At 28.4% G+C, this 17200-nt stretch overlaps 2 protein-coding genes across 4 annotated transcripts; one reads left to right on the plus strand and one right to left on the minus strand.

The window, feature by feature from the left end:
• Positions 1 to 3148: 3148 nt before the first annotated feature.
• LOC145742079 (fibrinogen C domain-containing protein 1-B-like) lies at positions 3149 to 5418 on the minus strand. The gene is made up of 6 exons (XM_082559829.1): positions 5296 to 5418; positions 5117 to 5238; positions 4965 to 5061; positions 4762 to 4858; positions 3955 to 4022; positions 3149 to 3680 (listed from the first exon to the last, which is right to left on the minus strand). The coding sequence occupies exons 2-6, from the start codon at positions 5222 to 5224 to the stop codon at positions 3436 to 3438; spliced, it is 615 nt and encodes a 204-aa protein (XP_082415955.1). The 5' UTR covers positions 5225 to 5238; positions 5296 to 5418; the 3' UTR covers positions 3149 to 3435.
• Positions 5419 to 13388: 7970 nt separating this feature from the next.
• On the plus strand, positions 13389 to 16751 carry LOC145743289 (uncharacterized). Of its 3 annotated transcripts, none has more exons than XM_082561212.1 (6): positions 13389 to 13471; positions 13762 to 13854; positions 14190 to 14381; positions 14701 to 14803; positions 14934 to 15173; positions 15839 to 16751. In XM_082561212.1, exons 1-6 carry the CDS (start codon positions 13444 to 13446, stop codon positions 16119 to 16121), a joined length of 939 nt encoding a protein of 312 aa, XP_082417338.1. In that variant the 5' UTR covers positions 13389 to 13443; the 3' UTR covers positions 16122 to 16751. The 3 variants fall into 3 exon arrangements, with proteins under 3 accessions (XP_082417338.1, XP_082417340.1, XP_082417341.1); XM_082561214.1 differs by having other exon boundaries at positions 14716 to 14803; XM_082561215.1 differs by having other exon boundaries at positions 14934 to 15033; positions 15839 to 15982.
• Positions 16752 to 17200: the final 449 nt, after the last annotated feature.

Below are 17200 nucleotides of genomic sequence, written 5' to 3' on the forward strand. Positions count from 1 at the left end.
AAATAAAAATGTTTAAATTTTAGTATATACTTAAAATAATTTTAATACCCAGAAAAATTTTTGTAGCTTTTTCTCATAGCCCATTAATATAAAAGATTGTTCTTTCTTGATACATTTTAAGAAAAGATATTTTTTTTAAACTTAGAGAGCAAAACAAAAAAAATGTTTTATATGTTTTAAAGTTATGTTTAAACTTTTAAGCCTACAAATCATCCGAGTATTTCTCCAAATTTTTTTTGTCTCTTTCTTCTCTTAATCGTGTCATCGACTTTTTATATTTGGGGATTGCCATCATTTGCTCTTCATACCCAGGTATTGTTTTTATAAACAGTTCTTCTGCATCCAAATCATAATCACTTAGAAAAAACAAGTAGAACGCAAACACACCTGTCAACGAGAAAAGTAATATGCCGATGCGGTGGTTGCGAATCTTTTTAGGATCCTCTGCATCATTTTCAACATTATCGACAATATTTTGTTGAATTTTCATTTTTGAAGGATGTGATGAAGACTTGGAAAAGGGAAAAGGGTCTTTACTTTGATTTAATGAAGAAATGTAATAGTTTCTTGGTTGATTTCTTACACATTGAAAGAGTTCAGTTGAAGTTTTATATTGTGTTGATAGAATTCTTTTTAAACATGAGTTAAACATTTTATTAAATTGAATCGAAATCATTTTTAACCTAAATTTTAAAAATACAGAATTATTATATATTAAAAAATATATATTTTCTTGATGTTGTGTTAGGCTACCAACCTGGTTTAGGTAAATAAAAAAATAATTATTTATATATATATACTTAAATTAATACAAAAAAATCGGTATTGCTTTTAAATAATAAATGTTTATTTGTGGATTCTTTTTCTTAAAGCTTCCAACTCAATTAAGTCTCTTTCTTCACTATGTGTAAGTTTGGTAGAACTGGGTACCAAAGCATCACTGAACTGCGTACTTAACATGTGCTCAGAATTGTCATCGTCTTTTTTTATTCCCCTTATTAAAGTTAAATAAACAATTCCAGCGAGAAGGCATACAGGTGCTGCGAATGCAGATAAAAATCCTCTCAGAGATTTTTGTTTTCCTGACATCTTTTTCGAGCCAAAATTTCTTAGACTTATAAAATACCCAGTGTTTGGTAAATTGCTTTTAGGTCTTCTGATACTATTCCTAGCAATTTTTCTAGCAACATCTGGGTGAAGAAACCCCTTACAGCCTCGGAAAATTGTCAATGATGTTTCACAACTTAATGGCTTTGAACCAAATCTGTTTTTCCAGTTAATCATTATTTTATATTTGAATAAAAATCTATAAAAAAAATTACATACCACTTTATTATTTAGAACCAGTATATCAGTTAGATGTTAAATACTAAAATGTAAATAATAAAAACAATACAGGAAGATACTACATTGGCCCGTGCCTACGTAGTAGTTGTATAAGGAGAAACATTTTTTAACTTTCAAATAATAAAAAATTGAAATTACATATTATACATACACAAAATTTTACGACAGTACTTCAATTTTAATTTTTTTAAATTGCAACATTCTTAATAATCATATTAATTATGCTAGTTACCAAATATGGGTAACAAACAAAATCCATAAAACTACCCTAATCATAAAACCATCAATAAAAACTTAATTAATAATCCTTATTCTTTTTATTAACTGGGTTTAGTGCATTTATTGAAATATGACATTTTGTCACTCCTACAAGCCCTCAAAAAAGTGTTGAAAATCAAACCAAGAATTTTTATTCTCAAAAGGACCTATATTTATCCTTAAACTGAAACGAAACCTAACTGCCAAAACACTGGTCAATTTTTTAACTAATCATAACATTAGACATGTTAGCCTGACCCATTGTTGAATTATTTTTGGCATTTCTATTTATTAATAATCATATTGCTCTTACTGGGTAGGCAGGTAGGAGAAACAAAAAACTACAGTATGGGTGTAAGTTTAAGTCAAGTATTCGACCTTCCGACAACGACAGTCCCACATTAAAGATAAATAAATAAAAAAACAGGACCACAAATAGTTAGGCGAAATAAAGTTGTTCGTCTGTTCGTTAAAACACCTGTACATTGCAACAATCTAAGCAGTAAGTCTTAAATGTCGCCCGAATTCGACAACAGACCAATTGAAAAATAATTAAAACATAGTAACAAATCATGAGAAAAAAGAGTCCGACTAATACCGGCGGGTGACGACCAAGAGCGACCGGAGAAAACCGGTCACGACAGGTGTGTTCAGCCAAAATATAATGTTAACTAAATGGTTAGCGAACGAAGTATTAAGGGGCAGCCAGTGGGGACCAAGATGTTCAAAACCATGTGTGGATGGCGTTTGATTTGTTTTAAACCGATGCTTAGTTAAAATGGCAAGCAACCAGTAATGACCCGGGGCTAAAGGGGTTTCTAAACACATGTTTAGTTAAATTAATTGGCGACCTGGGTTTTTAAACACATGTTTAATTTTAATATTAAGCGACAGGGCTATATTGACCCATGTTTATTATAAATAATTTGCAATCGCGGACTTAAACTTTTAAAAGTAAATTTAGTGGTTAGCGACTTAAATACTGAAAAACCCATGTGTAGATTAAATAATGACAGCTTGCACACAAAAACTCTCGTTTACTTGACAACCGGGGAGTTTAAATCCACGCGTTATTAAAGTAATCAGCGACTTGTACCATATCAATATTGCATCTTTAATGCTACCCAAGATTTTATGTTTTTCAATCAAAAGTTTAAGGTATAAAAAGCGGTGGACCTGTTATTTGGCTTAAAGTTTAGATGGCGTTGTAACAAATAAGTGTGTAGTCCACAAAAAAAATAATTTTAATTTTGTTAAACCAGTTTTTAATATTAAATTACAGTATAAAGATATTCAGCAGTTTATTAATTTATTAACAGCAAACATTTTTCAAATAGAATCATTAATAGTTACATCAATAAATCATTACAATATATATTTTTCGATATCAACTTAAGGTGATAGGTTTTATACTTTTCATTGGGTAGGATGTGATATTGTGACGTGTTTAAGCTATCCGTAAACGCTGGGCGCTTTCTTGCGAACTCATGTACATTATGAAGAACCATTAGTGTAGATTTTAATACAAGTAAGATGTTGCAACTTTTCTTAGAAATTACATATTTTATTAACTTAATTAGTTTTAAACTAACACAAGCTTTATCAGTAAACTGGAAAAATATAAAATTACATAAAAAATAGTCAAAAAAATATTATAAGAAAGGAAACGTTATTTTGTTAAAAATAAATCAGATAAATATGAAGCCAAAATGTTTAAAAAATTTTGATTATTTTTTTAAATAGTAAGACAGTAGATTAAATGCATTCAAATTAAGATAAATATGTACAACAAAATTAACTTTAATTTTGATTTGTCAAAATGTTGCAAGTTTAATTAGGTCTGATCATCATTTTAACTTTCTTTAGCGAGTTAGTGCTTCCTAACCAACTGTTCCAATTCATTGCTTGTGGAGTAAAAGTTTGTACATGAAGGTATTCCCCGTTTAGGTTAGAATGGTAACAATCTTTATACCACCATGCTCCATGATAAGTAACAGCACAATTTGACGAAGAACTGTCATGATTGCTATCGAATGTAGTAAAGGGTTGCCCGTTATGATAACCCAATGAGTCTCCTAAACATAAAACATTTTTTTCTTGAATAGAAATAATTTCCAATACCTGGTATTATAAGAAAATTATTAATTTGTAATCGTAATTCTTTAAAACCTAAAAGTTTGTTTACCAAAACTTTAAAAGTGAATTTATAACAAAATATTTATAAGTTAATTGCATGTTAGTATTTTAAAATCTTAGTAAATTTAAAAAATATTATAAGTACCACTAAAACAATAAATAAGTCGTTTAATAATAAGTAAACAAAACGGTTTAAAACCCATAAAAAATTACCAGCATTTCCAATGTAGCCTTCTACAGTTAAATTATAAAACGATTGTGAATTTCCGATGGAAAATGTACTAAAGATATTTTTTAAATTTAAAAATTATATTTTTGATTACTTTATTAATTGAATAACGTAACAAGAGTCCTTTAAAATATATGTCTCTATAAATTATTTTTCAAAATAAGTTTTAGGCGGTCACATTTTAGTTAAATAGTTTTAGGCTACAAAAAATAACGACAAGTTTGTTTTTAAAACAACGCACAGAGATAACATTTTTCGTCGCTATTGTAAGATAAATGATTTGTCATGCGTCGGTAACTCCTAACACCTTATAGTCCGTTATGTGCCCTATGTATATACCTAAGTGTAAACAAATAACCCTATCGTGATTTGTTGCCCCGAACCCGATTGTACCTTTGAATGTTATATGTAGTGGCTGGATAGGTAGTTCTGACTTGGTTGTAATAAGGTACAGTTGTATTGCTTTTATATACTATTTGATGGTTTTTATGTTTTTATTGTAATTAATGTATGTGTAGTTTTTAATGGGGGACTAAAGTAACGTACCGCACCCACTTTGTGTATTAATATAGATAACAGAGTTAGCTAAATTGTTTTTTACGGTGAGCCGTTAAAGCGGGTTACCTAGGCTTTTACTAAATTAGGAAGATCGTCTCGTCCTAATAAACAGTTTAAGGTAAGGGTTAAATACAATTAGAATCCCTAATATATCGCCACCTAAACGTTAGGCCTACGAGACAATCGAACTTTTTTTGTAACACTAAGTAATTATATTTTATATTTAAAATTACCTGTACGTAGCATATCGTCGATTATTTTGCCAATCTTCTATATCCACCCTTAACTTAAAAGAACGAGCGTTCGTCATCAAATGCAGATTTTCTAAACCTTAAAATAAAAACCTTTTTTAATTAAAAAGTTTTTTACTTTTTAAAGTAATACACCAATAAAATTATTTTTTTTCACGTTTAAAAATTGTCATTTTTAATCTAACCTATCCAATGTTCTTCAGTTATGTTGCCAAAACCTTTCACATAATTATCATAATTTTGATAGAAATCTTGTGATCCATCGAAGCGAGTTTGAATAACCTAAAAAAGTGCTTAGTTAAATTTAGAAATTATAAACTAAAACAACAATTCATACCATCCAACCCGGGCCATCTGTTTCATGATCACAATATACAGAAGTCAAAACTTCATTCGTGTAAATATGTTGCACACCACTGGCAGTAAATCCGTTGTTGTACGACATTAAACAGTCAGTAGCTAAATGTCAAATCAACATTATTTTAATAAGTGGTAAAATATAATTCATTTGTTTACCATTAAAACGATTTTCCAGTTGTTGAACTCTTTCCTGGAGTCGAAAAAACGCTTCTTCCCAGGTATCACTTCTTCCTGGTTTACCTCTCACACCTCTCACACCTCTCACACCTCTAGCACCCGGAGGACCCTCTGGCCCTCTTTTCCCTGGTCCTCCCGGTAACCCTCTTTTTATATCTCCGCCATTATCGTCGTTTCCACAGGTTAAAACAACTTGACGGACAGAATGCGTGTGATTAAAGAAAAAGGGAATTATTATCACGATAAAGTACATTAATAACATATTTTATACTTAAACTAAAATATTTGGTATTTGGTCAAATAAAAGTATAATTAAAAAAAGTAAACTAAGATTCTTTTTGTATCTACTTAAAAACTGAATAGCACCAACAGCTTCACGCTCGTAACAACTCTAGCAAATCAACTAAGACTAAATAATTTTTGTTTTAAACTGATTTGTTAGAGAAAAAATACACCTTATACTAGAAAAAATTTACGTTTTTTTTTTGCATTTATGTCATAAATATCTTTTTTTGCAAAAGGGATTTGTAAGGTTAGCACTCAAGTAAACATTTCAATCCAATTAAAAAAAGGTTCCCACGGAAAAAAAATCAAAAAACAATACAAGTTTAATACAATGTGTTTTGAAGTTTTTCAGTTTGTATGCAATTCTGAAATTTAAGTCCTATTAGCCACCTATTTCCAACAAAATTATAAAAGGCAAACAAATTACTACAAAGCCAAAAAAGGAAACTTTAACTTATGACGCAGATTAAATAACTTTTATTAAAAATTATCTTAATATTTACATTCAAATTTAAAAAATGGGAAAAATAATATTTTGCCCGCTAAGGCTAGACTACAACTCAAGAACGTTAAGTTTCGTAAGCAAATGCCTATTAACTGATTGCAAAAAAGTTTCCTTAATAATTTTTAATATACTAAAAAGGTCTTAGGGAAAAATTTTTTCTGCAAAGATGCTAAAATGTGCACCAAAGTTTAAAAAACTTTGCAATCCCGTGATATATCAATTTCACGCACTTGTGTTTCACGAAAGGTCAACGCACACTTAAAATTTGCTTTAAAATAAACTCATTTTAACAAAAAATCGAAATGGCACCCAAATAGGCAACTCAAGTAAATATTTCAATGTGATTTTTTAGAAGTTTCCCACGGCAATGCAATTTAAATCGAAATTTGTTTTTAGGTTTTGCAGTTTAATTAAAAAATCAATTTAAAAATTTTATGTAATTGTATCTTCAAACGCAATCATTGTTTTTTTTGCATACATCTTTATCCTCGATGAGGAAAGGTCGACCTAAACATACAGTAACAACAGTTACCCCTGCCCCGACCCAAAGTATATATATAAATAAAAAATGAATATCTTTTTTTACAAAAATTCCTTACGTAAAAATCTACAGATTTCACCAAAATTCATTTTACTAATATTTTAACATTTTTACGCGCATTTTTTTCGTGTAGTGTTGTTATTAAATAAAGATATGATTAAAATAAAAATAAAAAAAAAATAATAAAAATAATAAAAACGATTAAACAATACAACAGCGCAAAAATTTAATATTACAATTCACTCCAAAAAATCACAAATTCAAAAATGTTTACTTACAGAAAAAGTTTTAAAGTGGTTCAACTGTTTTATCAGTTAACAGACCACAATGTTTCGTATTTACGCACCAAAAGCACACTAGTGGCGTCTGAACCAAATGTTCAGTCATACATAACTTAAATGAACTATTATCAAGCACCTTAGTGTGATATAAATAGATAAAAATACAATTATAAAGCCGCTACCTAAAAATAAAAAAAAACATATTACCTCAATTATAAAAACCAGGGTCTGTTAGCGTGATATATAAACAGATAAGATAAAAACAAGTAAGACTAAAAAGAGAAATAAGAAAAACAAGAATTGACTCTGGAACAAGGAAATCGAAGAACTGTTGTAAATACTAAAAGAAGGAATAGGGAAAGCGAAAAAATAAAGAAAAATAAGATCACGTATATTGTCCGGCTCTAGACAAAACAACGTGCCGTTCACCATAGGAGAGATTTAGGAGGGCTGTAGTGTAATTATGTTTTGTGTCGAATTTTTATGTGTTTTTTCTATTTGTAAAAGTGTAACTATTTAACACAAAATGCAATAAATAATAAGTATCCGCTATAAATTACTACTTTCTAGTGTAATATAGTTTAATAAAATTGTTATAAGTTCGATTGAGACTTAAATTAGGCAGACGCTTGTTGCTGATTAGTACTCGTCAGACAAGGCCTATTGTTTTAAGTTTGCGACTTTACTGAACACCGACGGTTGTTTTACCTCTGCAGACATCATCTAAGTCTTAAAATATATATGCTATACCCTTACCCCAACCCTATCTAAGTAACCGCTAAAGTACGTTAGAGAAAACAACGTTCGGTTCACCACGGAATCCTGACGAACCGTATTACGTAAGGAAAGAATTTAGGAGAGCCGTAATGGGATTATAGTTTGTCTAGAACCGGACAACATACGTGACCCGAATAATAAAAATAGCTAAAAACAATTTACGAACTCCTGAGTGTCGTCCTTTAAGGTCCCTGTGTTTGAAACCCCTGTACTGAATAATAACTTACAATCACGATATACTATGTCTAAAACAACATTTATTTTTTTTATTTTACTATAAGTAAAGCAAATTAGAAATTTACCAACAACTATCCGTTTAACTGGCTACAACTACAATATATCATACGAGGAAAAACCATATAAACGTATACCTACAAAACAAATTATTCATTCTTTTTCTTTTGCATTTTTTGTTGTTGTTACTATTATATATATTCTTTTTTATTTGGTGTGTAATTTTAAATGTACACTATTTTTATCGTAATTATTAATAATTGAATTTGTACTGGGTTTGTTGACCATGCTATAACATACTTGAAATATTTATGTAAACATTAATATTCATGGCATGTTTTAATTCGTTAAATTAATTTTGTCATTTTTTCCCGTCGCATAAATGTAATATTTATTGTATGCCATTTATATTTACTTTTATTTATGCGTGAAAAACCTAAATAAAAAAAACGATATAAAACTAGATTTATTTGATAAATAAAATATGGTTCGAAATCGTTTGATTCTTTTTTATAAATATAATTTATTTAGTAGTTTTATTAATTAAATTATAAATTTAAATATGAACTTTTTTATTTTTAAACTTAATTTTAACAAACGAACACGCATTCATTGATATTGTAATAGAAAAGTAAACTAAATTTAAAAGCAAAATACCGATTTTAATTTTTTAGTAATTAAACAAGTATTAAAATATAATAATAACAAAACAATTAAAAAAAAAAATTTTACACATTTTTGACTTATACTTTAACATTTTACTTAAATTTTCAACCAATATTTTTTACTTTAATTGACAGCGAAAAGGACGATTTTTGACGGCGACCAGAACGCTATTAAATTATTCAAGCGTTAAACTCACACTGATTCGTTATTTTATAAAAAAAAAATAAAATAATGATTAAACGATATTTAGCTAGAGTTAAATCTTCATTTTAAACAGCAACATACAAAATAATAATACCAACAATATATTAAAATTTCAGAAAATTTAATCTTTAAATTTTAATAATAAAATATATTAATTAGTAATTAGTGACATTTAAATGTCGTAAATAGGAGGTTTGCGATTCGTTGGGATAATAACAAACATACTAAAAATTTAGAACTTTTACTTTTAAAGAACAAAAGTTATCGTCTTTCAAAATTCGTCAAATAAGAATAAAAACAATAATAAATATAATGACAATAACAATATGTTTCGAAATCTAAGATTTCGAACCATAATAAAACTTTTATTACACTCTCATGGGCTTAACTTAAATAGTTTCACTTGTTTACCGAAATATTCTATAAACCAAGAATAATAAGATTATTAAAAGGCCCGGTTATTAAGTTATTTTTGTTGTTTTTCTGGTTATTCATTTTTACTTGTTTTCCTACATTTACCACCGTTTTCACTTTTTTTATTCTTTCTGTTCACGTGTACCCCAAGGTAAGACTTATAGTAATAAATATTTTTAAGCCATTAATATTTTAACCACCAGATGTCAGCAGTGATCCCTAATATAACAAAAACATTTTCCTAAAGCCCGTTGTCTCATTTCAAACAATTTAGAAAGGCAAAATTTCAGTTTTAGGATATTAAATTTTTAAACAAACACATTTATTTTACAATTACGATTATTAGTGGTAATTTTGTTTCTTAAATTCATTAAATATTCAACCAATATTACCCTATTTGTCAACTATTTCCGCTTACAGTTAGATCATAATATTCTATAATTAAAATTTTGGTAATTACTAAATATGTCATTTTGCCGTATTTGGTTAAAAAGAGGGTCGATAATTTGCGTGTTAAATTATATCAGAAAATGAAATAATTTCTAAATTTCCAAACGACATTTAAGAAAAAAATTCCACATTTTTCATTACACCAAAACGAATTTACCTAATGTTTAATCTTCTTATCTCAATGTGTCCTTGGGCTATTTCGTATTAAACGTTTTTTTAACGAACATTTTAAAAACGTAATTAAAAATGTCTTTTTGAGTGCTTCTATAAATTTGGGGAATAAGAATTTGACATGGTAGCACATGACAATGACTTTGCATTTCGAGATTCGTGACTCGTCAAAAAAACAGAATATTTAGATAGTTATATAAAAGCAAATGAATCATTTTAACTATTTTAAAGCAACAAAAATTTTCTAGCACTTTTGACTTATTATTTATCAATATATTGGGCAACATATTTTTAGATTTTTATCATTTGAATAAATCATACATCCTGTTTATTGAAACCTCAAACAGTAGAAATCTCTTTTTTTGTTGAATAACAAATTATAATTATTTGTTTTAAAAATTTTCAACATATAAAAAATAGGTTAAAATTAAAACAAAACAACAATTATTCGTAAACATTTAACAGCAAAGGCGAAAAATTATTCATATTAATGCGTCATTTTAATGGAAAACACGTCGTGGTCAACTTTTTTAATTTTAGTCACCTTAGTTGGCACAAAAGCATTTATAAAGTGTATATTTAAAATGCGAAAACTTAGAATTTTTGGATCAAAATAATAACAAAAATGTCAATTTTCATCCAAAATAGAATAATGCGATATCAAATATTTATCGAAATTTAAACCCTGTACTTTGTCCTATGTGTGAAGTTTTAATTCGTCGAACTATGGCGGTTTTTTTTAGAACGTCATATTAACCCTAACAAATAAACAGCGGAACGCGAGGATTTTCTTGGAATCTGAAGTGGCAAAAGCCGCAAAAAATTGAAAAAATCCCGATATCTTTGAATGAAATTATTTAACTTTTTATTTTTGGCAAAACGAGCAGTTTTCCTTACCTTGTTATAAAATATTATCTCATACTTTCCAATTGTTAATTTGGGAAATTTTTCAAAATGTCTTCGGCGAAACTACATTTTCTCGTTGTTTCGATTTACGAAATACTTAAACGTTTGTCTTATCGACACGTTGATGACGCATCATGACGTCATCACGACTGGGCAACAGAAAATGCGCAAAAATTGACGAAAACAGTCACTTTGCACTCGCAAAACATAATTAACTGTTCATAATTAATAATAAAAGTACGATTAGAAATACGTAAACGTTTAACATTAACAAACCTAATGACTTTATACCACCCGTAACCAGTCTATATACGGTTTACGCTAATTTGAAATGTCCAAGTTAGGTCTTACATGTTTAAATGCGTAGTATAGTAGCTCGAAAATTTTATAATTATAGATTGTAACTAAATTAGTAACCCGCTGCTGTAACATCCGCTTCAGTATTAGGGCGTGTTAAAAATTAGGAGGCAAAGTTTCAAAAAATAATTGTTTTAAAGTTTGGCCAATTATTACATAATCTTTTTTTTTATAAATTTATTAAATCACATTTCCGTTTAAAACTTTTACACAGACCTTATTATTTATACAACAAGCATTTCCTAACGAAATATAATCATCAATTATTATAAAATAATACACTTTACATAGTGTAATGCACACGGACAGGTTTAAGATTTACTTGCACTATAACATTACAAAATAACGGATTTAAGTCGATAGAAAATAAACTTGAAAAAAATGCGCATGTCGTGAGAGCTTACAGCAAAAGACGTACTCTACTTAATTAAAACGTAAGCTTAACGTAAAGTCTGTACACAAGACAAGTGATTAAATCAGCACGACGCATTTGTTTTAAAACATGAACAAAAACGACGTCAAAAATCCGTCAAAAGTCGCGATTTAGATTGGGAGAAAATTGTTTATTTGGAATGATGGGTTTACTGTGATGAACAAAAAAAAAATTTATGTCAGTGCCAGTTTAATCAACGATCGATGAGAAATAAATCACCGAATTATTTAAAAATATTTTTAGCGTCTCACTTACGCGACAATTTGGGCGCGGAAAGTGAATAAAACATAACCCAGCACCTTTCTCCCTAAGTTAATCACTTAAAACTTACTTGTATCACGGAGACTGGTAAATATGTTTATGTCCTTCAAGTAAACAGGAGCATTTCAAGTCACGAACGCACTTGTTTATAGCCCGGTGCGTTAAACAATTAGGTGACCGCAGAAATAACGAAACCTAATCCGAACTAATATACTTTCGTGCAAATCAAAATACTTTCTCAAAGGAAGTGACTCAAAAAAATTTTTTTTCTTTTAAATTTTATTTTTTGTTTAAATTTTTAACGTGTTTGATCAATTTGCATAATACTTATTTTAATCTAAAACTTTAGATTGAGTAAGCGGTTTCATTGTACAGATTTAACGCATTTATGCGTCACTACTCGAAATTTAGAACGCAATTTATATTAAGAAATTGATGACGCCACTTACCCCAAAAAAGAATATGAGTTTAAATATATACAGCAACGGATACCGAAATTTTCCCAAAACATTATAAAAGTGGGGTTACAGTGCCAGTCCTCATAACGACAAGCAGTAAACACAATATAATTTATTTATCAAACCAAGAAAGTTCCTAAAAAGTATTATTGTAAGAAACGTATTGTGTTAAGAGAATACAAATTAAATAAAGTGTTTGATAATTAAGTGCATTTTTGGTGAAGCTTAAGGTAGGAAGTGGGTAAAGCAAGTAAGCAATAATTTCAAAAGTTTTCCTAAAAAAGCGCTTAGCTTATTGTCTAATTTAAAGCTAAAAAAAAAACAAGTTTAAAATTACAAAAACATAATCTTTATTACAATTAAAAAGGAAGATGGCGCAACAGAAACATGTGTAAACTAATTTTTAAAGGTGCTTAAGTAACTTTTAAATATAACGTAATACAAATGTTTAACGCACTTTGTTATACTGCGTGCAGCATATTTCCGATACTTAATAGCGGGAAAACACGTTGTGCGCGATCAAAAGCGGAAGTAAAATGACTAAACAAAATTGATTTTAATTGCAAAATATTTCGCCAAATTTTTAATTCATCGAATTGAAAGTGTTAAGTCAAGTCATACGTTGCAGATAGTGACGCCCTGGATGTAATTACTCATAAATCAGAAACTGAACTAAAATAGAAAGAATTTAAAAAACGATTACAATTTAGGAGATCGAAATTTGAATTAAGCCGCGAACTTTCGAAAAAAAAGAAAAAGGGGATTAACTCTTTATAAATGTGCTGTGTCATAGAATTGTGATATAGTCTCACGTGTACAACTACACAGAGGCAAGCAATAGCACGTCAGCGACAGTTAACTAAACCATATTTATGAGAGATTAACATTTATGTGAAATTTAGTTACTGAATAGATTTAACTTTAATTAATACATTTAACTGAAATAAGGTACAATAAAATAAAACTTTAAAAGGCAATATTTAAAAATAAAATAAAAAAGGATTAGTAAAATTAGAAGTAGCTAAAACATTGCAATATATTAAGAGAACACGTAGATTCAAAAATTCACGTGTGACATTCTATAACTGCCGTAGGCCGTAGCCATTACATATCTTATGTTCTTCATTTCAGAAATAAGTAAATTTTTATAATAAATAAAAACTTTAAATCGAATTACGAAGAAAATGAATAAATTGAATTTAACTTTCACCGGTAAGAATTATTGCCCGCGGGTGATATTTTAATAAGTCTTATCTGTGCACTGTACATAATTGAAATAGTCTAGCTTTAAAGTTTTATCAAAAGTGTGGTCACGACAATACACCAAGTTTTTTTAAAAACGTGGTCACGACAATACACCAAGTTTTTTTAAACTAACAATACTGTAGTGATTTAAACATAAAATAATGGCCAATAAAAAAAATATTTATTATAGAATGTTACAATTTAAATAGGTTTTTACTGTTGTATTACAATTTCTCACCTGTTACTATATTTTACAGTTGCAATCCTCTTATTTATGACAAATTCTATGACGTCAGCAACTGCCTGTGCATCCAACGACGATTGCTTTTTTGGCTCGACATGCAACGAAGGTGAGTCAATGACGATGAGTCATCTTCTTTACACCTGATTACGTCAATCTTGTGAATTGTTACTCAAGCCTTATAAATCTAGTACTAATTAATCCAAAAATAAACAAACTCTTATTGTAAAGGTGTAAAAATAGGACTTTACCTTGTATAGGCCTAAAATCTAACCCTTTACTTAAAACGCCTATACCCTTTTTAGTTTAAAACATAACGCAACATATAGTTTTTTGCGAACTAATGTTGTAAAAATAGTTTTGCAACTCATTTTCGTTTGCTTTACTACATTTTATCTTAAATAAATCACACATATAAACTGACCAAGAACTTTTTCTACATAGCTAAAGGAATATGTGAATGTAGCCTACCCTGTACTGATTTTAACCGGGAGCTGGTTTGCACTAACCGCCAGAAACGACCTTTAACAAGATGCAAGGCCCAAAATTTGGCCTGCGAATTACAAGACAACGTTACTATTATATCCTTCAAGTTTTCATCTTTTGTTGCAAACCGAAAAAACTGTAAACTAGTTCGTAAGTCAAAACACTTTTAATTAACTAAGTTACTGTTAAGATACTGTTTAATTTACTGTTGATATAAACTCAGTGCACAGAATAAATCTTTGTTTACGGTCGAACAGTTTTTGTTACGGTTCGTTAGTTTATGTAACACCATTGAGAGAAATTTAATGTTAAGTGTAAACGTGACATAAACGACATTAAAAGTTTCAACTACTATTATACAAGAAAACGAAATGCACACAATACTTACATATATTAAATGCTGCCGCTACACTTTAACTGTCGTTTTAAAATTGTATTATATAATAGTCTAACGCGAATAAACTTATAGATGCAGCATATTTAGACAGTGGTGAAATGATTTGTAAAGATCAAAGCCTGTGCTCTCGGGAAGGAGGCATTTGTCTCGAAAGAAATGGACAAAAAACGTGCAGGTTTGACATTTGAATTTACTGAAATATTTGTTTAATGTTTACTATTTAAATATTATAACATCAAATTTTATAATGACATTTTTTTAATACATAAAGTTTAAAACATCCACATATTTTTTATTTATCTTAGTTGCAACTCGAATTTTTCCGGCTCCCGTTGTGACAACAGAATACCTATTATTTCCGCCTCCCATGACGACCAACCTGGAGATTTCACCGAAGTTATTGTTGTAAGTAACCAAGAACCCGAAAAAAATATTCAAATCACGAATGGAAATAGCTTGATCATTGGAAAAGTGGCTCCTTATGCCGCTCTTGCTATTCTGTCATGCATGCTATGCTGCTGTTTTGTTGCTAGACATTACAGAAGGTTTGTTTTTGTTTTGCATTTATCACAAGTTGAAACATAAGTATAAGCATTACACTACCGTGTTGTTTATATATTGATTATATAAAATATTACCAAAATGGAAATATTATGATCAATAGTAAAAGTTATGTTTCGACTATTTGGGGTCAAAAGAGAAATGCTTTCTTTGAAAAAATTATTTCGATTTTTCAGAAATTCTGACAATTCTAACTATTTTTTCAAACAAACAAAAATTTCTCTGTTAACCGCAATTTTTGTTATTAATTTCATATAATTTAAACTACTTATTATTTTGAAATTATGTTAATTTTATTTTTGTTTTTTTTTTGCATGTTTTAAAATTTTGATTAGTCAATCTTAAAAGCCATTCCTTAAGAATCATAGAATTTTCTATGCTGACGGCATTTTAAGTCAAATTACGTCGAGTTTTAAATAGTTTTATCCAACAAGTTTTACGATTATGTAAAATTTCAAAAACAAAAATTTTAACTTTTTAATCGATTCATATAAGTTAAAAAAATATGTAGAAAAGGTCGTACAAGCCCCACTAAATAAAGAATCGAAAAGTCACAGTAATTTTTACAAGGATTTCATGGTATCCTGACATTTTAATTACTCATAAATATAAGTGTGTCACAATGTTAAAATTATTTTTGTTTCCTTAGGCGCAAACCGGAAAATGAATCAGAAATCGAAATCGACTTGAAAACAGACAAACAGATTAATACTAGTGAAAAAAAGCCACAATCTACTAAAAAGGACACACAAACTAATAGTAAATATAACAAACCCACTTTAAATAAAAGATTGGACAGTCGTAGTGAAAATATCGTTTCCAATATTTCAAGAAAAAATAGTTTACAGTTAGCCCAAAGCAAATCCAATTTGCCTGTTATAGAACTATCCACTGTAGTTCAAGTTGAAATTAATTCCTCTTCGGTTGTATAGTATTAAAAAAAATATTTATTTTTTATTATTTTTATTTATTTATTAATTTATCTTTTGAGTTATTGCTATATTTTTTATATGTTGCACTTACCTTATATCATAACTTTATAGTACCAAGACAACAAATTTAAACTATTTTCAAATTTTTATGACAACATTTTAAAAAAAACAAAATATTACACAATTTTTTTTAATTTTGCTTAAAGTCATTTTAAGGCTTTAATTTTTTTTATTGAGTCATTTCAAAATCCAAAAATAACTTTTAAAATCACGTTGTAAGAACGGGAGTCTCAGATTTTAAAATCACTTACTTTTTATATTTTTTCGATACGAGTACTATTACCTAAAACGTGGCTGTTTTTATATATTTTTAATTTTTTTACCTTATTACGTGCTTTTTGATATAAAATAAATTATTTATTACACATCCGAATATATTTTAGTTTAATTTTGTGTCTAATTTGGTGCCTTTTGTATTTCCTGTAAAGATTGAATTATTTTGCGTAGTGTTGTCATCTCATTTATGTTGTGCGTCTTTAAAATTCTTATCTACCACTATGCTACATTGTTCTTTATTTTCTTGCAATAGCCGAATATGTGCAAACCTTTTTTTTATTTCGTAAAAAATAAAGACCGAAAATCCTGTGCAATTTTAAAGTAATTTATTTTTAAAATAAATTATCCCATTCAAACGGTATTTGATTTAGCAAAGTTTTTTTAAACTTAGCCAATTTTGTTATTAAATGGATATAAACCTTTTTGGGATCCCAAATTATTTAAATTTTATTTTATTTTAAATAATATTCCGAGAATAAAAATTTATATTAAACTGGTCAACGTATTAACTTTTAAAAGTAACATTTATTTTGAAAATAAATACCATTACCGAAATAACTTACTTTTAAATTCTTTAAATGTTTAGGCAACAAAATCACTTAATTAACTGCTTGTCTATTAATAGGTTATTAGGACACGCTATCTATTTATAATTTAATATTTTTATGTTTTAAAAATTGACAAAATATCTTAAATTAAAAAAAAAGATTATTTATTATTTAAAATCCTAATCCAAAAACATC

This window comes from Corella eumyota, chromosome 2 (genome assembly GCF_963082875.1).
Source record: "Corella eumyota chromosome 2, kaCorEumy4.1, whole genome shotgun sequence".
Lineage (NCBI taxonomy): Eukaryota > Metazoa > Chordata > Ascidiacea > Phlebobranchia > Corellidae > Corella > Corella eumyota.

Bases quoted from the DNA above. Each gene is read 5' to 3' on its own strand.
- LOC145742079 (XM_082559829.1), bottom strand. From the start codon at position 5,224: ATGTCGTACAACAACGGATTTACTGCCAGTGGTGTGCAACATATTTAC. The intron at 5,062-5,116 runs GTATGAATTGTT...GCACTTTTTTAG, and splicing joins CAGATGGCCCGGGTTGGATG to GTTATTCAAACTCGCTTCGA. The intron at 4,023-4,761 runs GTAATTTTAAAT...AAATATCTTTAG, and splicing joins CGACGATATGCTACGTACAG to TACATTTTCCATCGGAAATT.
- LOC145743289 (XM_082561212.1), top strand. From the start codon at position 13,444: ATGAATAAATTGAATTTAACTTTCACCG. The intron at 14,382-14,700 runs GTAAGTCAAAAC...ATAAACTTATAG, and splicing joins AAAAAACTGTAAACTAGTTC to ATGCAGCATATTTAGACAGT. The intron at 14,804-14,933 runs GTTTGACATTTG...TATTTATCTTAG, and splicing joins AATGGACAAAAAACGTGCAG to TTGCAACTCGAATTTTTCCG.